Source organism: Podarcis melisellensis, assembly GCF_964234715.1.
Source record: "Podarcis melisellensis genome assembly, chromosome: 4".
NCBI classification, from domain to species: domain Eukaryota; kingdom Metazoa; phylum Chordata; class Lepidosauria; order Squamata; family Lacertidae; genus Podarcis; species Podarcis melisellensis.
The window spans coordinates 64936737-64960360 of record NC_138531.1 but is presented as its reverse complement, the minus strand read 5'-3'; the positions used below and the strand labels follow the sequence as shown (position 1 = coordinate 64960360).

At 38.4% G+C, this 23624-nt stretch overlaps 1 protein-coding gene across 4 annotated transcripts in view; it reads right to left on the bottom strand.

Annotated features, from left to right (window-relative positions):
• Positions 1-23624, bottom strand: part of DCAF6 (DDB1 and CUL4 associated factor 6) — a 44548-nt gene that overhangs the window by 15879 nt on the left and 5045 nt on the right. Inside the window, exons 1-11 of one of the 4 annotated variants that reach the window (XM_081908857.1) lie at positions 20051-20157; positions 19642-19703; positions 18040-18132; positions 16988-17173; positions 16392-16505; positions 15385-15520; positions 12366-12580; positions 8777-8870; positions 7779-7898; positions 5904-6146; positions 52-219 (exon numbers count right to left, since the gene is read on the bottom strand). In XM_081908857.1, coding sequence (XP_081764983.1) covers positions 52-219; positions 5904-6146; positions 7779-7898; positions 8777-8870; positions 12366-12580; positions 15385-15520; positions 16392-16502 — 1087 coding nt within the window. In that variant the 5' untranslated portion in view covers positions 16503-16505; positions 16988-17173; positions 18040-18132; positions 19642-19703; positions 20051-20157. Of the gene's footprint in view, positions 1-51; positions 220-5903; positions 6147-7778; positions 7899-8776; positions 8871-12365; positions 12581-15384; positions 15521-16391; positions 16506-16987; positions 17174-18039; positions 18133-19641; positions 19704-20050; positions 20158-23624 lie in introns of those variants that run through there. The other 3 variants (XM_081908854.1, XM_081908855.1, XM_081908856.1) reach the window with 3 other exon arrangements.

Sequence of the window (23624 nt, the reverse complement as noted above, 5' to 3'; positions counted from 1 at the left end):
ACAAACTATGTAACTACACCAGCTGCTTAATAAACCTTGACAAATGACAACCTGTAGGCTGAGGGTCTTGTGGGGATCCCTTAGGGGAAGACTGATCAGAGCTGGAGGACTGTTGTGCTGAACCCTCAGCTAGCTCTCGCTGTCTCTGCTGTTCAGCCTTCTTAAGCCTCAGCCGCTGCAGGCCCCTACGGAGTATAGCTAACTCAGGCGCCATTAATTCTGACAGACAGGAAAAAAAGGGTGTAAAAAGAAACAGGCATAGAACATAGGATAAAAAGAACATAAAGACTAAAGAGCGAGGTAATAGATATTGAGTAGAGAAATAAAAGCAGCAAACGTTTTGTTTAAAAGCAAACTACTAATATTCAGAAGGAAAATAAAATGTGTTTTATTGGTTATTTCCTTTCTAAATTATAGGAATTATGAAGCTCATTATTCATGCTTCATTGTCTCCAACTATTACCCAATTATTTAGCCATTTAAGTAAAGAATAATGTACCAAAAAAGCATGATGATATGAAACACATACATATGGAGCTTTCCTAGAGTATCCTTTGTGCAATAGATGACACTTTCTCTTAAAAGTTTACTTTTGCATTACACATCATGGTATTAGGAAGAAGATAGAACTGAAGCGTGACTAGCACAGTTCTTAAAAAGTGACTCTTCCCACCAGATTATGTTTTTAAATCCTAATACAAAATTTTCCTAAGTAATGCAGCCACATGTTCCCTATTTATGATTATTTTTTTTGTAGCAAATAGAGAAGGTATGTGATAAAACACAGTTGAGACTGGGAAGTAACCTTAAGACCAATACAACACTGAAATAAGAAACTTATCTCATACTTTTGCATGAGGGAGGTTTTATTTTTTTCCCCAATACAGAGAGAGAAGCTTGATGTAGAAAGATTTGTGTATATTGTAATAAGAGCAAGAGTGACATCATTTTTTTCATAATGCAGATACTCAGAATGGACAACTTCTGCATAGATTAGCAGTCGAATCTCCCCTTGTGTTATTCTACACATGTTATAATACATTTTAAAAAATTACATGAAGACTATCTCAGCATAGGGGGAAAATAATGTATAAAGTGTTTCAAAGGCAGACAAATATTGGAGAAATTATTGGAAAGCACTTCTGCTCACATAAGCTGGGGCACTTGATTCTGGCAGATTTTCATCCCTTCTCAGCACTTAGAAGGGTCCTCCTCACCAAGGGAGCAGTCAGCAAAAATCGGGTGCCCTAACATATGTAAGCAGAAGTGTTTTCCAATAAGGCAAAGGCACTATTTGATGCAGCCCAATGTTTCGAAATGATTCTTTGAGAAGTGAGAAACTTGTGGTTACCAAAGTCTACAAAAAAGAAGCAGCAGCATTTTTGCTGAAAGGGATAACTCTGCTGAAATGGTCAACAGATTAAAAATGGATAAGAACAGGAACTACAAGAACAGGTGGAGAAAAAATAGTGAGTTCCCCTTTAAAATTACTGATTTTAATAATATTTTCATAGGTAGGGAAGATCAGCTGGTGTTTGACTTAATGTAGGCATATAGATATATTTGCATATTTACTATTAATTAGATCAGTCTGTTTCGTAACCAAGCTTACAGAACTCTAATGGTCTCTGAGTAACAGATCATTTAAGCTGTAATGATAGGAAATTAATTTTAAACTGGTTTTAATACTTAACTTGTTTAGACTATTTAGCCTAAAGAAAAGTTTGGCTGTAACAGCCACAACACAGTAAAATACAATATTACTATTATTGTGATCTAATTGTTTGGATGATTTGATTTTTCATGAGAGAATAAAGCATCTCAAGAAACATGCATGCACACACCCATAATGCATAGCATGGGAAAAGGAAAGTCATGAAAGTTCCCCAATGACAGTAATGCATCTGCAAATGGAATAAGCTAAGTAGAAACTGTATTCTCTCTGTTGAGTTGCATTACCTGGTTCACATAGCAACTCTGCCAGAGACAGCAGCTTAGCTCACAAGCAACAATAAAACATAGTTCAGCACTACATGAATGAGCCTAAGGAAAACATTTTTGTGTTCCCCTCATACCCCTTCTTGTCTGACAGGAGGACATTGTCAGAGTTTAGTTTTACTTTTAAGGAATCTCTGCTCTGCTATGCATTTGAACCATAGGTCCTGCTTTAAACCAAACTCTGGTCAGTTTCACAGTGTGGTAAGAATTTATTTCTACACCACCTGTTCACTACCCAGGTAAGGGAACAGCTTTTAAACAAAACATGGAACCAAGTGAATTACAGCAAGCTCCAGCAGATCCAGTTAGGGACCTGGACAGAGCTCAACTTAACGTGGTTGTTCTAGCCACTTAAGAAGAAGGTCTGCCACAAGGAGCATCGGAACAAGGGTTTCATAGGCACAGCACACAAAGAGTTATAAACATCAAAACATTCCAAAACAACCTTCTACATACAACAAGAAAGGTTACAGGTCATGAGAGGCATTGACTCCATACCGTTAACTTCACCCCCACAATTACCTTGTGGTGTCCCTAACTGCTCTGGCCATTTGGGTCTCAAATGTCCTACATTATCACTGTTTCCTTAGCAATCAGGCCTAGACAGTGTTGACATTCCTGTCCCTATCTCTTCCTCGGAACCTTTCAAGAAGATGCCAGATTTCACCCTGGTGCTAACTCAAAACAAATATAACAAAGCATCCTTCATGATCATTTGTGCCATTTTCAGGGTCAGATTGGAAAGGAATGCAGCGTAGGAGTCATAAAATGCAGGCACACAAAATCAAGCCGAATACATTCTAGCCAAAGGTTCAATAAAATTAATATTGGGACATTTTAAATATCAAAATCTACACCCTTGGTCTCTTAATTCTTACATCAATAGTAAGCCAACTTCAAACTAAGGGTTATGAAACTGGCTTACTAAACAAGCGAGAGTTGATGTCTCTGGTTTGAACATAATGCTATGCAGAGATTTCCTAAAACTGAACTCTTGTAATGATTCATTCTTGTCCATGCAGTATGAAGTAAGTGGAGAGTGTTCAATCCTTTGCGTGCATTTGTTCAGACTCATCCATGCAGCATTATACTATGGTTCAATGTTACATGCAAACACAATGTATATCACAAAGGTACTAACTCCTCTGGAACACAAAAGTTGTAACCAGATTCACTTAGTTGAATAATAGCTACTTTCTCAACAGACAGTAATTTAACTTTGTAAAAGTCTCAGCATTTACAAATCTGATAACTATCTGGAGTAACTCCATATTATAGCTGAACAAGCATTATTTTAAAGTCATAAAGGACTACTATGCATGAGCATGCAAAGCAGTTTGAGAGAAAAGTAAAAATAAGAGAAAACAATTCTATAATCCATTTGCTATAGTAATTATTTTTTACATATTTATTTATAAACATTTTTCCTCTGAAAGATCTGAAGACCTAGGGTGAGGATTCAAAGAACCACAAAACTAGCATTATTATTATTATTATTATTATTATTTAATCAAATTTGCACGCTACCCTTCATCTGAAAATCATGGGGCAGTTCATAACATAAAATTATAAAATGAGAACACAAAATATATAATAAAACAAAAACAAACCAATATTTCCCCATATCACAAACACATATAAAAAGTCATAGAATATTAATCAGCCAAAGATCTGGTTATAGAAAACATTTTCACCTGGTGCCTAAGCCTCCCTGAGAAGAGAATTCCACTAATGGGGAGCAGAAAAGGTCCATTCTCGTGTTGCCACCCTCCAGACCTCTCATGGAGGAGGCACACAGTTGAGCAGTAGCCAGCAACTAGATTGACTTGAAAATGCCAGTGCGACTAAGGATGCAATATATTTGAGGAATGTGGGAACAATGGAGCATGACTCTTAACAGGCCTCGTAACATTAATTAGCCTTTGCCCAGGTTATTAAATGAAAACTTTTACTTGATCTCTCTGTTTCATTCCTGAAAATTACAGGGCTTCAGGGAGTGGAAGGGTTTCAATATCTGAATTTTATGGCATCTTCATACATGACATTTTTTTTCTGCACAGTAGTTTTCTGTACAGTAGTTTTCCAACACAATTGTACAGCTTCCCTTATACTGTGCTGCACTGTATATAAGATAGAAAAGCCTACATCATCTTTCTGTCCTGAAAGCGGCTTCAAACAAATTTACACAATTTACAGTTAAACCAATCTAAAACATATAATTAAACAATGGGATGACATTGTAAAACAGAATGTAAAGTGTGAAGCAGCCTAACAAAATTAGCATAATTCCACTACTATTCCTCTTGGTACGTCCTCCGAAGCAAAACTTGCAGTTCTGAAGTCCATTTCCCTATAGTACTTACTTTAGAAGCCTTATTTCTTTCCCATTCTCTATAACTGTACTTGGTAAAGTTGCAGGTTTTTGTCTGAAAAAAGTGTATTCTGACAACAGTACAGAGAGACTGAGAAAGGAAGCCAAGGCATATGTTGGAAGGAGAAGTTCCCAACAATCCAAATAGCAAAGCTACCAAATTCTGTACACATGCCACTCCATTTCTGAAGGGAAATAGGTCTATTGTGAGCTCTTGCTTTTTGATAAATGAGAAACTGTATCTCCTACTGCTAAAGGATATGGCCATCGGAGCACAGACAAGTTGGCACACATCTATAGGTAGAAAAGCCCAATTCAAGTATGTATAAGAGATGCAGGGGGCCTGGACAGTGCCTTCTATTTATATCACGGCAGCAAACGTATCAAACTGCATGAACACAGATGCAGAAGTGGTACAAAATGAAGTGCTATTATAACCAAAACCTCTATGAGTACGTGTTGTTTAATTTTTGCCTATGGTGTGTTTACCACAATTAAAGAGTAACAATTGTTGGAAAGTTTACTTAACATAACTGTGCAAACTGCAGTGATCAAGAACCCAAAGAACAGCACAATTAGCTGCATGTGTCAAAGGAGTCTTTATACAGTGGTACCTCCGGTTACAAACTTAATTCATTCCGGAGGTCCATTCTTAACCCGAAACCATTCTTAACATGAGGACACTTTCGCTAATGGGGCCTCCCACTGCTGCTGCGCCACCGGCACGTGACTTCTGCTCGCATCCCAGGGCAAGGTTCGCTACCAGGAGACCTACTTCCAGGTTAGCAGAGCTCATGACCCGAAGCATTCATAAGGAGGACGGTACGTAACCAGAGGTTCCACTGTACTCATGTTTCTTCAACAGTAAACCCAATGCCACAAAGCAAGCAACTTTTGAAAAAGAGGAATCTTTCAAAAGCAGTTTGTGATATGGCAAATCCAAGCCCTTGAGCACATTTCTGGAGCCCACCCAAAGTTTCTAGTCTTGCTAGTTTAAGTTATAAAATGGAGTTACTTCAGCTTTAATACATTACCTGTGCAAAAAAGTCTTATTTCTAGTCAAAGCAACTATAGTCAGAATAATTTAATAGTTAAGTCCCAGATGGCTGGGGAAACTGTCAACCAAATAGGATGCAATTCAGGAAAGGTTCCTGTAATATTCAAAAATGTTAAAATGCTGGGGCAGAGCCCTGATGATAGATGACAGAGAACTAGATATTTTGTTTCATGCCATTTGGGAGGCAGATCACAACAGATAACTGACTGTGTTGTAGCAAGTTACAGCCAAACTCCAACATCACAGAGCTTTGAGTGAAGGGCTATTTAAAATAATAGTAGTCTTTATACACTAAATGATTAGTCACTCCACCTGAGCGTCTTCTTTCTGGAAGCACATATTCCTCGACTACCACATACACAACTTAGTTGATTATTGGTATAATAAATCCACATTCCATAATTCCACACATTCAACAAACCTATATAAATGAGATACTTAAAGTGCCCAAAGATGGAAACTTTAATTCCAACATACCAGACTGATGGAGTGTAGGAGGTGCAGGGGTCTCCAAAGATGGCCTTTGTTCGTTATCAGGAGAGGATAGCAAGGAAGTAGATGGGGGGCTTTCAGTTGAGGAAGATGTTGAGGGAGCTTGAGCTGACACTGTAGATGAAGATGATTGCAGCTGTTCAGGACCATCTACTTCCATTGTGGCCTCTGTTTCAGCACTTGCTAAGACACTGCCAGCAGCAGAGACTTCTGATCTACTGCTGCCACCTTTAAAGAAAAACAGCAACTTTATTTTTCAAATGAGGACTCTCATACCATGTCACATTTGAAACAAAGAATATCTTCAGCACAGTACACTTTCAACTCTACATTAAACCAACTGGAAACACTGAGCATACTGCTATTGAACTTACATATATGTAAATGGACAATTGCCAAGAAAATCCAACACAAACCACATATGACTTCAAAAGAGGAAACTTCCCAAAAATTAGGGGATTGGTAAAAAATAAAGTTGAAAGGGAACATCAGGAGGGTCAAATCACTCAAAGCAGAGAGCAGGAATAATAGGATAGTCTCCCAAAGGATGATGTAGAAAGTAGAGTCCTCCCACTTCAGACCTGTACCTTTTAACTTATTTATAAATTACTTCGAATAAGGGGTAAGCAGTGAGATAACAAAGTTTGCTGATGGTACCCAATACTTCAGTGTTTAAAACCAAAAATATTATGATAAACTCCAAAGGATCTCTCCAAATTGAGTGAATGGGCAGTAAAATGGCAAATGGAATTCAATATAAACAAGTGTAAAGTGATACACACTGCATCAAAAAATAAATCTTAATTTCATATACACTCATGGAGTCTGAGCTGGAGTGACTGACCACAAACAAGACCTTGGGGTTGTAGTGGATAGCTTAATTATGATGCTGACCCAGTGAGAAGCTGCTGCTGTAAAAGACAAATTCCATGCTAGGGATCATTAGGAAAGGAACTGAAAATAAAACTGCTAATATCAGAATACCATTATACTAATATATGGTATAGGGTTGACCACCCGCCCGCTCCTACACAACGGGCACCAAGCACACCGGCAGGGCCCGGATGCGCATAAAAAAAAAAGATTGCAGACAGTGGGTGCTATTGAAGTGTGCGTGCCACGGAGGATGAAATATATACATACATACAGTATATATGACACATGCACGCACACATGCATTATATGAGACTGTCTACTCTGCACAAGAGCAGTCAATTTGTAGTAAAAAAAAAACCCAGACATTTTCAAAAATCTTCCCTGACAGACATTTTAAACCTGAAAAAGAGGACATGTTTGGGGAAATCCAGATTACAACCCTATATATGACTGTGCTTAGAATATTGTGCTCACTTCTTGTCACTTCATTTCATGAAGAATGTTGTACAGCTGGAAAAAAATATCAAGGGGGTGGAGCAAGTCTCCTGTGAAGAAGGTTGAAATATTTGGAGCTTTTTGGTTTAGAGAAAAGTTTTTTCCCCCTCCGTCATAGCCCTAGAATTAAGATATATCTGATGAAGCTGGAAGACTGAGGAGAAAGGAAATCCAAAGACAGTAAGGCTATCAATGGCTACTAGGCTAGGCTTCAATAGCTAGGTTCTACCTCCAAAGTCAGAGGCAGTGTGTCTGAATACCAGTTGCTGGGAATCACAAGTTGTGAGAGTGCTGCTTTTGGTCTTTTCATAAGCATCTAGTTGGCTACCTTGAGAACAGGATACTGGACTAAATGGGCCATTGGCCTGATTCAGATGGCTTTTCTCATGTTCCTATGCCAAGTGTGCCATTTTTAAAAATGTTGATTACTACCTTTTATTTCAAAAATCCCCTTGTCATTTCATGCTGAAGGCAGTTAAGAACATTCACCTCTAGACCGAGATCGTCCTCTTCCTCTGTTGCTCTGTGCAACTTCACTTGCTTCTTCAAACCATCTTGACAACATGTCAGACATTCTTTGCATTAATGAAACATTAGGGCTCTGTTCACCTATATATAAAGAGAGGTGTCAATCCTTTTACTGTGAAGTAGCACAGTACATTTTTCCTTCTGCTACTTGAAATCTTGCATATTTACATCTCTGAAAGGTGAAAATATTTCTCAATATGTTTTTTCAACATATTGGTTTTCTCATTCTTCATTGTTCAGAAACGGTTAGGCTTTGTAAACAAAATTTTAAAAATGCTTTTAGTGCTTTTTAAAGACACCCAGTCTGTGTGGCTTTGCTGGTTTCATTTTTTCAGCTGTTTGATCATACCTAATTACTACACTATTACAAAGAAAAAAGGGGTGAGAAAAAAACCCTTCTCTGCTATAATTGCTTCAGCCAAGAGTTGTAGTGTTTGACTCACTGTCTGCAGGGAAAAGTGATCCCAGCTGAGTAATTTCATGACCTGTACACAAGCTTTTAACTGGCAATTCCTCTATCCTCCTGTTGGTGGCAAGACAATACCAAATTCATTTCAGTAGTGAGGAACTAGGACAGGGAAAATCCTACATGTTAAGATCTGGCAGCTTGAGATTTCAATCCATCTACAATTTCCCTCTCCAGAGTCAACCAAGCATGAGTAGTCTGTTTGATAAGAGCTGCTATATTCATTTTGTACATGTTATTAACGGCCAGTGGCCTTGCTGACTTGAACTAAGGCTGATAAAAGCAGTAAGAAAAGGCTCTGTTACTGGAAAAAACAGAATGTTGGAATTTGCTTCAAGTAAAACAAGGTGCCACTATCTGACTAACCAGTGTTCACTTTTAGCTAAGAATACCATTTTTAAAACATAAATCCCAGAAATAAATAACAGAATAACCTGTTATTCACTGATTCAGATTTTGAACTAAAATCAATCTACAAAAGACAAGATATTACCATCTCTTTCTCTCTCACTTTCAGGCCTTGCTCTTGGTCCAGTATCTGACCAGTCTCCTCTTAGTCGGAGTCGTTTGACAGGAGGCTGCCGTAACTGGAGAAATAATGACAAGAGGAGCATTTAAGATGTAAACATTTTATTTCTGCAATAAGCTGAAAAGGTAGAAATATTAAACCAAAGCTGAAATTCTTGTTTTTTGAGTGAAGGAATCCAAGAATTTGGGCTAAATGTTTTCTCAACTTAGTTGATCTGGTGAATCTGCTTCAATTACTAATACAGCTTAGGAAACAAACTATGCCAGTGCAGTCATAATGGATCTGAACTGAACTGTATCCAAGGGGTACTTTAGGGGTACTCAATTAGACTTTTACCCACTTGGGTGGGAGAGGGAGGGATCTTCTACATGCTGTATCAAACTGTAAGGCAGCTGAGATTTTATATTATAGACAGTTTTATTTAACTTGTGATGAAGTCTTTGGCTGAAAAGCTAGGATAAAATATTTTAAATAAAATAAAATATACAGTAATACATATTTAATATGCCTAATATTTAAGGTATACATCTGCCAGAGAAAAATGTTTGTACATATATTTAATTTGCATCCATGGATCACTAATCAGATTTTGCCACTGCAAAACCCTTCAGTCTGCTATGTCAGATAAGGTGATCTATGTAAACACAATTACAATAGTTATTGTTATTTGTATACCATTCAGTTCTATTTTTGAGAGTCTGTTGTATTTTGTTTTTATCTTTTTAGAAGATTTTAGTGGATGTTGTATTTTTATTGCTTCTATGTAAACCACTTCAATATTTTTTTATTATGGACTTTCAAAAGTTCATAAATGAGAAGATAGATAGGTATAGAAAATGCCTACAAAGAAGCTTGATTGAAACTTGAGAATGGAGTTTAATTCCATGTAATTGGGTAAAGGATTGAATGCATTAATTATTTCACTAAAACTTAGCCTGTATTTGTCAGCAATCTTTTAAACTCTCAGCCCTGTCAAGAATGAATGAACGTTGTTTTCTGCAGCTCTAGTACCGTGGACGCTCGGGTTGCGAACGTGATCCATGTGGGATGCACATTCGTAACCCACAGCATTCGCAACCTGCATCTGCGCATGTGTGGGTTGCGATTCGGCGCTTCTGCGCATGCGCAACCGCCAAAACCTGGAAGTAATCCGTTCCAGTACTTCCGGATTTCGGCGGTCTGCAACCCGAAAAGACGCAACCTGAAGTGGCTGTAACCCAAGGTATGACTGTAAGTCTCTTTAGGTACAGATGATGATCAAAAGAAGATGACTAAGGTAGTATGGCAACAGTGAACACATATTTTAATGTTCCAAAATATTCAGATATTTTGAATACAATTGTATATATCTGGGGGAGCTATAAAACTGAATTGTAGAAGTAGAACGGTGTCCTGAACATGCAAATCTTATGCTCAAGGTACATATCACATTATAGCATATTTTGCATCTTTCCTTATCCTCAGAGGTAGAGCAGAAGTCTGAACATGAAACACATGTGTACCAGATCTCAATAATAAATCAAAAGCAGCAGAAGGACCAACATAATTTAGTTCTTTCTTTCTTTAAGGGCTGGGAGACAGAAACAGTATTTGCCTGGCAGCAAAAGAACACCACAACCAACGATGCCCATGTCACAGCTGACAGCCAAGGACTCTAGCAGCAGGGACACTCAGAGGAGAGCATCAGCAGTTGACCACAGCACATGAGCAGACCAGACATTTTAGACACCTGAATAAAACCCACTGGGTCCTAGTCTAAATTTAAATAGTAATTGAAACAAGAGATCAGTTAACATAGCTTTCACCAGCTACACCTGCAACACTGCTGGAATTTTCAGTCCAGATTCAGCCAGGTGGAACATTTGGATATTCAGGTGGTCAGGTAAGCACATGATAGGTAATAAATGGGTTATTTTCACTTGGTCATACATAATAAAGATATTGGCAGTGTTCATGTATCATGCTAACAACCAACATGGTGCCCTCCTGATATTGCTAGCTACCATCATCCTTGACCACTAGCTGTGCTGGCTGAGACTGATGGGAATTGAAGAGCACATTGGATACCCATCTGCTAAGTCATAGTTTAGCATGATGTGAATAAGCTGCAGTGAGCCTCTAGCTCCCTTCCTCCCTACTCCTCTGGTACAGCTGTGAGGGGTTCAGAAGCTTTTGCTCCTGTTCTTCCTTAACCACAACCTGACATGTCACTGGAACCTGAAATCATTGATTAAAAGTAGGCTTGTTTCAAAGAAACATTAACTTTATTTCAGAAGTTCAGTCCACATGACAAGCTGTAGTGAAGCAAAAATTGAAGTGAAAGCTTCCAAACTCCTCCTCAGAGCTACACCACAGTAAGCGGGGAAAGGGGGCACACTAAAGCTCAAGGCTCACTAAGTCACATTCCTGTCATGCTATGTGTGCAGAGGGCAACCAAGATGATCACGGGTCTGGAAGCCAAGCCTTATGAGGAATGGTTGAGGGGGCTGGGTATGTTTAACCTGGAATAAAAAAGAATGAGAAGATATATGATCGCCATCTTCAAATATCTAAATGGCTGTAGCATGGAAGATGGAGCTAAGCTTGTTTTCTCCTGCTCTGAAGACTAGGACCTGAACTAATGGCTTCAAGTTACAAGAAAGGAGATTCTGACTAAACATCAAAAAAAACTTTCTAACAGTAGGAGCTGTTCAACAGTGGAACCTCTCCCTCCTGAGGTTGTGGGCTCTTCTTTCTTGGGAGGTTTTTAAGCAAAGCCTGGATGGCCATCTGTCATGGATGCTTTAGTTGAGATTCCTGCATTGCAGGAGCTTGGACTAAATGATCCTCAGGATACCACTTCTCTTACTTTCAAGTATTGGTATTTGGATGTGGCGTGGCAATTTTTGAATAAACGTAAGCCCTAGGGCATGTGAAACAAGTGTGGTTCTTTTGAATTCTAGCCATCACATTTTGTACAATTTATTGAAATGACTGAATCAATATTATTGGCGGTGGGGAGGAGACATTTAATAAACTATTTTTTTATATATCAACATTTCTATATTTTAAAAAAACTTCACAGTTTACATATAGCTTGCTAACAACACAGACTTCCTTTTTTCATATGTGGGACAGGACAGTTTTGGGGGCAGGGGTAATATTATTGATGGATTCTCACATATAGTGCCAGAACTCTTCTGGCACATATAGTGCCAGAACTCTTCATGTTGCTATTTCTGTCTTCAAGGAAACATTCTGTTATCAACACATGGCTGCTTCTATATCTAGAGTAGAATTACATATTGGTAAACTGGTCCAGAAAGTTTTTGCAGCCATAGCTTGGAACAGACTGGTAGGTTTACATCTGAAGATATTCAGAATACCAAAACACCATGGCAAATGAGAAACCTCCCAGTTTTATTTGTAATTTGATCACGATCTAACACTATACAATTGATAGATTTTCTTTGTCCAATACAAGCAGTCATCTAAAATTAGCGAATTTTATGGTGTTTTAATGGAAGGTCAGTCATATTACAAGTTGACAGGGGCCAAATTTGTGAACACTTACTTCTTCTCTTCTTTCATCTGAAGATGGAACTTTAAGTTCTCTAGCTGTGTCATCCTTGGGATCAAACAAGTATATATAATCTGAAGAATAGCTCACAAGAATTTCTTGGCCATCTTCACTGTAGCATAGAGATGTTACCCTACAGGATTTGTTGTTCAGATGGGGAGGAACAAAACGCGCCACTAATCCTGTGGTACCCCGGCCTGCATAATTACCTACATTAAAAAATAATTGAATTAATTTTCTAATACACATGAGCCTTCATTTACAAATGAGCCTTCTACTACATGATCTTTCCTTCCTAAAAAAAGCTCAACTTTGACCTGGACCCCCAAAAAGGGGGTAGATTACTGCCAGTTTGTAACTGTGAGTAGATCACAGTCTCTTGGAAGTTGGCCACCCTGGTCTAATCCATCACATTTTGTGGTAGTGAAAGCTAACTATGAATTGTCTAAAGAACGTCAACCAACTTACATGGGGAGTTACCATCCAAGACCCCGTGTGCATAACTGAAATTGCATAGAGACGACAAGAGCACCCTCTAAACACCCTCTCTACCACTCTCTCTTCGATCCATACCAAATATATCATATCCAAAAACATCCACAAGTACAACTGAAGCTCTGGGGCCAGCAGGAAGCTGGAGGATGCATGGGAAAGCAGCTACTGCTGCTGCACTACCCCCATCAGTGGTTAGGCGGGGAGGATGAGCAGTGTAAACAAAGCTCTGCTGCACCTCAGGTCTCTTCGGGGCTTCCTCCGTCCTCATTGATATCCTCTTCAGGCTCTGGGGAGGGTCCCTTTGCAAGGACTGTTCAACTTTCTCCCCCCACTTCCAGGTTTGAATTGAATTTTTTATTTCCTAGCACCACTCATATACATGGTGGTGCGCAAGTAAATTACACGCAACGGATGCCTGTACTGTGTATATTAGTCCTAAAATGTGTCTATTTTTTTACACACTGCATTCTTTTATAAACCTCAGTTATGCCCCGGTTACTTGCCATTTTGCTACAATTTAAAGCCACATACACAGTACCTCCTCTTTGCTGATTTTTGGAGGGCACAATGAAATGAAAGCATTCACCAATTCAGAGTAAAAGCTGTCTACTGTCATTCCAAACTGGCCACATATCCAGTGTGATTGGTTACGCAATATTGTTGTACAGTGGTGCCTCGCAAGATGAAATTAATTCGTTCCGCAAGTTTTTTCATCTTGCGAGTTTTTCGTCTTGCGAAGCACAGTTTCCCATAGGAATGCATTGAAAATCAATCAATGCGTTCCTATGGAAACCGCCTTCAGACCAGGTCTGGGGACAGTCTGTCCCCCGACCTCTTCTGAAGGCTGGGGGGGGACAAGGGCTTTTCTTCCCACCCCCAGCATTTTAAAAAACCCTGGGACAGCAGAGGACGGCTTTTGAGGCAGGTGGGGGGGAGCAAAGACTTTCGTCCCCCGCCGGCCTTCAGAAGAGGTCCAGGACCTCTTCTGAAGGCCGGCGGGGGGCGAAAGTCTTTGCTCCCCCCCGCCTGCCTTCAAAAGCCGTCGGGGAGAGCGGAGAATCGCAGCGCGTTTTTCCGCTCTCCCGGGAAGGCCGGCTGGGGGGAGCAAAGACTTTCGCCCCCCGCCGGCCTTCAGAAGAGGTCCAGGACCTCTTCTGAAGGCCGGCGGGGGGCAAAAGTCTTTGCTCCCCCCCCCCCTGCCTGCCTTCAAAAGCCGTCCGGGATAGTGGGAAGCGCTTCCCTGCTATCCCGGACTGCTTTAAAAATGCTGGCGGTGGGGAGCAAAGCCTTTCGGCCCCCGCCGGCCTTCCTGGACCTCTTCTGAAGGCCGGAGGGGGGGGAAAGACTTTGCTCCCCACCGCCAGCATTTAAAAGAGGTCCCCGGAGATTTCCCTATGGGCTTTCTTCTTGCGAAGCAAGCCCATAGGGAAATTCGTTTTGCGAAGCGCCCCCAAAACGGAATACCCTTTCGTCTAGCGGGTTTTTCGTCTTGCGAGGCGTTCGTCTTGCGGGGCACCACTGTACATTACCAAGTTGGCTACATAATTTCCAACTGGGATCACGTACAGTATTTGGAAACAGAAACTGTACTAATATTAGTTAGAATATTTTATCTAAACAGAAATTTAGATTCAAAGTATTACTATCACAATGAGACTATAAAATAATTCCACAGTACTTACATTAACCTCACTCTCCCTATGGAAACTTTCTATCCTATCCATCTATCCATCTGCTTTTTCCTCACCTCATAATTTCTAACAAAGAGTAGAGCAATAATAAATCACATTCTGCAGCCTTTTCTAGGCATTTTTAGTTACATTAAGTGCACAACTCAAGTTCTTATCCTTTACTGAAATCAAGCCTAAATGCATGTAATTGGACTTTTTTCATATTCTCCCATTTATCGTTGCCTCAATATTCCTCCCTAGTCAAATTTTAGATTGTCAGTTCTTTGAAGGGCCAGGGCTTGCCCTTTTGTTGATATTCTCTGAAAAGCACCATGAACACTGAGACCACCATCATTTCTTAATACTCAAAACCACTAAATGGAAAGAACAGCAGAATTTCTTCATTTATTTACCAGGCTGCAAATCAAAGGAGTTCACTCAAATTTATTCAATGAGAGAATCCATCCCCCCTCCCTAAGTTGGAATTTCCAGCAGCTCTTGTAGCAAACCTAAAAACTGTTCTTAGAAGGTCAATTTTAAAGAGCAGGTCAGAGAGAAGAATTGCTCTATGGGACATAAAATAATGCCAATGTGCATACATGCCTCTGAATCATAGTCAAAATTTCACTTTAGGACATCAATACGTTTCAGTCCACATTACAGAATACCTTCTAAAGTGTGATACAAGTTTTCATGAGTATAAATTTAAAAATTATGAGAAGTTCTGCGTTTATGCAGAAAATATATTTTTCATTAAATCATCTCATTAAGAGGTTCACATCCTATAATCTTCAACTATGGTACTCAAAAGTCAGCTGTTTTACAGTATCATGCAAGTATTGTCCTACCTGTTGCTCTTGTGCCAAGCATTCGTCGATCATAAATTCTTACTGAACTATCGGAGCAACCAACTGCAAGATAATATGGTATTGGAGGGCAAATAGCTACAGAGGTGGCTGCCCTCCTACAGTTTATTAAAATATCCTAGAACAAAAGGAAAATATTGCACTTGTTTAAAATGTACAAGAACAAGTGGCATTAAATCACACCAACTAATACAATCCTAGAAAAAAATCAATATGGTTGTGTTTTAGAAAAAGCCAACTCTGGCCCTTGTTAATATATATTTTAAGCATGTTATTGGACAACAGACGGGTATGGCAACAACAAAAAGACTAAGCAAACAAAAGCATTGTTTAGTAACATCAACTTGCAGCTGTAAACACAAAGCTTTCATCTGTCTAAGATTTTCTCATAAAAAGAGGTCAGAAAGTGAATCACAAGGGGCAGGGATTGCCTAAGCGACTTTAAAAGGATTGGGCTAGAATAGATTTATGTACAGATAATTGGATGTAAAGAGCAATGCAATGAGATTAAGTACTGCAAATAGGTTCAAGATAAAAAGGAACAATACTGAGTATAGCCTATAAAAATGAGGTAAAATAGTTAAGTAAAATGCATACTTGGAAGCAACTCTGTATAAATTAGAAAAATAAATCCTATTACTATTACAGTCAAAGAATTTGGTAAATTATTTTCACAGCTGGATTGATTCTTATCTTATCTAATTATCAATGAATTTAAGGATGCTCCATAACAAAGTGCTGTAACATATCAAATAGTTCATAAAAAGCCTGAATTCAAACCAAATCAATTTTTTCATATCTGTTCAATATTATGACAGATAAGTAATACATATTTCAAAAATAACAAATTATATTTTCCTTCATATAGTTCATGGTCACCTCACTAGATTTCACAGCATCAGGACCAAAACAGGCCAGGATCATAAGATCTCAGGTTCTGAAAACAATATAGCTCTTTATTCACACCCTCTTATAAAAGTGTCTCTTACATCTTTACAATCTTCTTTTGTGCAACTTGTCTTGATTCTAGTATCAAACCATCTCACAGTGCCATCTTCTCCACAAGATAGAAAAGTATAGGGATCATTGGGGACTGTCATGATCTGAAATGTAAGCAAATTGTATACTTTAAAATGGCAACAGCCTTAAACAAGTGAAAATAAAAGCCAGGATCCAAAGTACCATAGAACAAGTTGTGTATGCAAGGAGGCTTGAGATTATTTCCTTGAAAAATATCCTCCCACCTGCACACCTCATGGAAAGCTGATTTTGAAATAGAGAGGCGTTTCAAATCAGTTGTAACAAAAGCAATGTGATAATGTAAGACTACCTTATAGTATACAAATAGTTTTTGGAGGTGGGAGGGTGTTCTTTAGAAGACTGAAAGGCAAGGTACAAAAAATCATGCCCAGGCAATCTTCTTAAATAATAGGTGAATGTAAACAAGAAAATTTGGACCATATTATCTTATTGGGCCAAACTTTAGGTTATTAAACTGCCGAGATTGAAAAAGAATAGATAAGCAAAAGTCAGCACTCATGACTTTATAGTTATAAGATACAACAGAAACATTAATTTTCAGTACCTCATAAGTAGTTCCATAATGGCATGTGAATTGGCACTGTCTGTTGGTTTCAGCATCTTGCTCAACATTGGTAAAAAAAATGACTCCATCTCCTGAACAGGACACGATCTGTTTATCACTGGTGCATGGCAAAAATTTTGCACTAAAAATATTTGCCCTGTGTCCTGAGCGAATGGTTGTTAAAACCTAGAAAACAAGGATTACTGTATTAGCTTAACATTTTAATTACGGTAATATTGATCACATCTTTCTCACCTTATTCCAAAAAGCGGGCTACCATACTATTTTATCTTCATAATCCAATCTCTTGTTCTACACCAGGGATAAGTAATCTCTGGCCTGAAAGAGTTTTCCCCAAATAACACCCATCTGCCCCACACCTGTCACCAGATGTGGGGCAGGTATAGAGGCACAGATATGCAGCTGAGTTCTCAATATGAAACTTGATTGTGCGGTCAATCCTTGCAGAAAGTAACTTTGCCACCCCTATGCTTGGCACTTGGGAAGAAGTGAGCACAGAGCCCCTTGCACTGTGGTTCCCAAGCCCAAACAGCCCACTGGCTGTAAGATGCTCAGAATGTGCTGCACAAAGGATTTGGACATGTGGGTCATCCTGGCCATCTGTCAAAGCTGGCCTGCAGGGATGGAGACAGATTAGGACCTGGCCCTTTGGACCAAAAAGGTACACCACAGTCTGGATGGTTCTACACCACCCAGCTAATTTCATAACTGAAGGCTTTGACCAATGCACAGCTCTAGCAACTGCTCTACAACACAATAGTACAGTGCAAGGTGGTAAGGGGCGGTTTGACAATATAAAGAGTAATAAGGCAGAAATCATGGTATCAAGATAATACTGAAAACTTTCTGTGCAGAGCTGGTGGACTTAATATGTTTTGTGGTAACTGTCCTACACAGGACAGATGTACTATTTTGAAAGAATAACCAAGCAATCCATGATATATGCAATGTCACAAAAAACAGAGCTTTCAATTACAAAAATAATAATAATAACATTTTAACTTTTCAGAAAAATGGATAAAGGGACTTACCTTTCTACTATATGGATTAGTAATTACAAGATTTGTATCATCAGATCCAGATAAAATATATTCTCCTGTATCATTCCAGCATATAGTATTCACCTGTAAGCAAGTATTTAACACAATAATTAATATCTAAAGAAGGGGCGAACAATGTTAAGATGCAAACTATCTAACTTTACCAGAAAACAACACAACTCAGATAATTATGCATATACTTTGTATGACTTGCACACCTGTATATTCAGCTGCATGAGCAGTACTTCTCTCACACTTGCAGTCTCTTTGGTTCATACCACAGCAGAACATCACATATGACAGAGGTGGGGGAACTTTTTCAACCCAAGAGCCACATTCCCTTCTGGGCAACTTTTCAGGGGCCACATAAAAGCGGCAGGCAAGGTGAGGGACAAAAATGGGGCAAGAATTGTATCCAATTCTTCCATGGAACAGACTTCCACTCAAATAATTTTGGAATCCACCCTGTGTGCATAGGGTTGCAGCCTAAATTAACTCGTTTTCACTGGGGCATTTATCAATTATCCCCGGAATAAAAAACTGAGTATCTAAACTCGTCTATGGAGAAAGACCATACGGGAGAATTTAATTTTAGAGATAAAAGAAAATATCAAAATTATTTTTTTTATATTTTGATTACTCTTTAAAACATATGTATGAAAATTAAAATAATTATCATGTTCCCAACAAACCTTTATTCCACAAGATCAAATTCCTTGTGATATAAGAATTAGAGTCCCAGGATGTAATTTTTTTAAAAAAAATGTTCCAATATTAATTGTATTGAACCTTTGGCTAGAATGTATTATGCTTGATTTTGTGTGCCTGTATTTTATTACTACTATGCTGCATTCCTTTCCTATCTGGCCCTGAAAGTGGCACAAATAGCCCTCCAGGATGTTATTCTACCTTAAGTTTGCTGTAGAGTGTAAAATCAGCTATCCTTGAAGCTTCCTGGGAGATAAGAGAACACAGCCAAAGGTCTAGTTGCCAGGGGAACAGTGACATAAATGCAACATTTGAGGTCAAAATGACCTGGGCACTTGGGGTACCCCAAGGTAACTGCAGAGGAGCCTTACATTTTAAACATCCCATTACCTGTAACCTTTCATGATGTATGTAGAAGGATGTTTAAGAATGTTATGTTTTGATGTTTATGACTCTTTGTGTGCTGTGCCTATAAATCCCTTGTTCTGATGCTCCTCGTGTCAGACCTTCTTCTTAAGTGGCTAGAACAATCACATTAAGTTGAGCTCTGCCCTATTGCAATAGTTATAATAAATAATTCCCTTGGTTCCTTTACTTATTTAAAAGATGGTCCCTCACCTGAGTAAGAATAAGGCGGTGTAGAAGTAAATTCTTACCACACTTACAAGAACAATCTTGTACGTCCTAACATGTTTTTAAAAATGTGTTATAACAACAAATTTTCAGTAGGGAATAAAATAAAATAAAGTAGATATACTGGGAAGAATACTAAAAGCTCATGTTCATCTTGTCATGGAAATGCCAGTTGCCATTACTTAACTTCTTGTTCAAGCATGCATTCTTTTTAAACAAACAAACAAACAAACAAACAAAAAAAACACTTACACAGCCATCATGCACATTCAGCGTTGCTTCAAGTTTTAATCTTTGGATAAATTCTCTCCTTCCTGGAGGGGAAAATGCAAAATTAGCAAAAAGGTTTATATACTTACAAAAGTAATTTTTTAATATATTTATAAAATATAATGCTTTATAAATATACGTGTGTTTTATAAATATATATGTACTGGTGCCTTCTTTCTTTCTATGGAAGGTATTGCATTGCCTCTACAGCTAAGATTCTTAAAGCACAATGTGAACCTTCCTAAAGGTAATGGGATTTTCTGGGTGATGGGTGAACTCCTTCTCAGTTCCATCCAGCCATGCGTGCATTGACCCATCCTAAAATGGGTCCAGGTGGAAGAACCATAATGCATCATCACCCAATCAGTACAATGTCAGAGGCAATACGTACCCGCCCCCAAACTTGAGCAGATTTCCCCACAGGCCTCAGCACTTAAAATGTCCTGGTTTTCCCTGGTGTCCCTTCCTTGAGGAATAGCACATCCCACATGCCCCTGATCCCTCCTGTTGTTTCATCTGCAAGGACAAGAGTGAACACTGCCAAATGAGTAAGTTGTCTTTGCTTTAACAAAAACATTGTGTGACCGAGATTCAGTATGATATGGTAAGACACTGGCCCCATACTTTAAGGTAAAATATTAGCTACTTTGTATCCACCTGTTGGCAAATAAGAGTTCTAGATAGCTATTTTCCTCTCACAAATCAGTTCCTTCATATGCCTGCTCAGCTGTTATGTGATTTTTTGGGAGAAAACAATCATATGCCCTAATCTAGAATCAAGAGCACTTAAATATATGAATTATTACTGGTACATTGTGCAAAGAAAACCATGAGGAAAGGAAGCATGCACAATCATGTAAATGAATACATTGGAATTAAAAGGTTTAAGATGTCTTTCCACTCATACAAATCAGTATGAGTTTCAATCATATAAAAGCAAACTAGTATTGCTTGGACAAGCTTTCTCTACAAATAGACCCATGTAAACATAAATCAAGTCTACCAGTCTTAAAAGCATTACAGGTTGCACTTAAGGTTGTATCCAACATGCAGAACAGATTCCACAGAATCATAAAATTGTAGAGCTGGAAGGGCCCGAGTCCATTCCATTTGTACAGTAAGACTTCGCATTCCACTCCTCTCCCTTATAACCCCCACAACCTCAAAGTCTGCTTTGGAAGTTGTGGGACCCTCTGGAACAGATTTTGGGGCACATAGAGGCTGCAGAATGAAATAGTGAAAGAGACTTGTGTGAATAAAAGTGTTGAATTCCACTCTAAATATATTCTTGTGAGAATGTATTAAAACCTTCATTTTATGAAATTAATACTTAACATCAGATGAGCACTGTAAGCAGAGGAATTGCCCATATCCAACTCATCCTCACCTGTTTTTCCCTAAATGCAATCAATGTTATATTCTATTTGCCACTGGATTGGCCCAAAGCATTTTAGGTTTGCCAAGCAGAAGCTTTTGATCTCTCAAGATCAAATATATTAAGGCAAGGAAATCTACTTTCTCTTTTGAAAATAAGCCATATGACTGACCCATATATGCTTGTACAGGCACTATAGCATAGATAACCTATACAACATCTATTCCAGAAAATTATCACACTAGGCATGATAGTTGTATTGTAAAGTTATGTTTATAAGTCTTCACTGGAAACTCATGATCATGCAATGAATATCTATTAAAGCTGGCCCATACCATCTTTCTTATGCTGCTATTGCCCTTCTAGTCAAATGTGTTTGTTGTTGCCAAAATATAGCTTTTAGCTTTTTCAGTTTCTTCAACACTGATTTTAACAAGACTTTTCAGGCAATTGTCATGATTTTGTTTTCAATATCTTCCTTTCCAGTCTGATTTTATGTCATCTTTTTCACCAGATGATGTATTTGCCATTCCACTTACATAGAATCATTAGCAAATATTATACGGTCGTCATAAAAAAAAGCATGTTAGCTGTTCTCTGAAGAAAATTGTACACTCCCAGTTTGTTTTATTTAACAGTGATTCCAGAGCTATGACAGCTTCAGATATATTGTGGATCACTGAGTGATTCCTGCAGCACAGTTGGCTATTCTTTGCAGATCAATATACGTGTTGTTAATTTCAGTGTTGCTCAGAGCACCGAGGACATCTGTCCCCAACAGGATAAAAAAAAAAAACCCTGAGAAAATTCAGATTTTAGTATTCTATGTGATGTTGGGAAGTGATAATTCTGAAACTTTTAAGTATTCTGAGTACCACAACCATTATACTTTAATTGAATTATCACCTTTTAAAAATACTCTTCAATAAGTAAATTTAAGTATAAATTTCCCATTTTAATTTCAATAGTTGAGATGTATTTTCCTCTCACCCAGGAACAGGGGAAAAACTATTGTGCAAGTAGAAAGAATTCTGTTTGTAGCAATCCTGATAGCTGTATTACACTTTCAGACATACTACAGATCTTAAATGAGTGCATGGCTAAATATAACCTTTCCTGTTTAGTCACTGATAATGTTACAATCACTTGAGCTTTTAACTGAGGTAAACAGTGTTACAGCAAGACTAAGTCAAATATTTAAAATACTAAGTTCACAAAAGCAACTTAAGTTTGATGACAAAGGGAATTCAATATGCTATATGCTTTTACAAGTTTAAGTGACCATAAAAGGTATATTTTGCACGTTTCATATTGTGTAGAAAACATTAGCAGAAGCAGAAGCTCACGCTCTCTGCAGCAAACCAAGGACTTAGGCCTAGTTCTCACTGTGTCCAGACTACACTGCAAATAGGTGGGGGCTTAAAATAATAATAATAAAATTATACCCTGCCCATCTGGCTGGGTTTCCCCAGCCTCTGTGGGAGGCTCCCAACAGAATTAAAAGCACGACAGAACATCAAACATTTAAAACTTCCCTAAATAAGGCTGCCTTCTGATGTCTTCTAAAAGTGAGACAGATGTTTATTTCCTTGACATCTGATGGGAGGGTGTTCCACAGGGCAGACGCCACTGCTGAGAAGGCCCTCTGCCTGGTTCCCTGTAACCTCACTTCTTGCAGGGAGGGAAACGCTAGAAGGCCCTCAGCACTGAACCTCAGGCTGAATGATGAGGGTGGAGACACTTCTTCTGGTATATTTACCTCTCTACACTACCAACACACTTACCTTGGTTGCACTATAGCCCTGTCAAAAATGTTGAGGAATGAATGCCAAACATATTATTTTTATCATGTACGTATGGCACGGCTAAAATAGCAGATTTAGTATAACACTGGCCTTTAGGCAGCAAAGCAACACACCATGTTTTATATATCAGGTACATGTCTAGATAAGTCGCCCATATATGGTATTGCCCTCCTCACCATCAATCAATCATGAATACAAGCAGGAATACCATCTGCTTTGAATCTAAAAATTATTTTAAAATCACCATGTGTTAAAATAACTAAATATTTGCTAAAATTACTACACTGAACTTTTTCCAAACAAAAAATATTACTTGGTCATTGTCAAGATTGCTAGGTAAACTACTATACTTAAATTGTAGCAAATGACCTAAATGAAACATTATTCACTTTACAAACCTCTAAAATTAACATATCTGCAGATGTGAGAGCAGCAAGGCTATATTCTAAAAGTATCTCTAGTCTTGTTCCCAAGCATGCTGAAGTTGTGCCATCCTACATGGAATGCAATGCTAAGCAAACAACTCTCACAAGACCTATAAACTTTTTCAAACTGCATTAGAGAGCCCCTTTTAAACTAATGCCACTGTATTAATAATGAACTTGATAGCACAAATAAAAGCTGCAGTGCTATGAACTAAAGCTGCAGTGCTATGAACTAAAGATTATGCTATAAGAAGGTAGGTAATCTATGATCGTTCTTAAACAATTATACTTCTAACTACTGTTGCTTATGGTAAATATTTTGCAATATGCCACATATTCTCTAAAATTTAGTTTACTCTT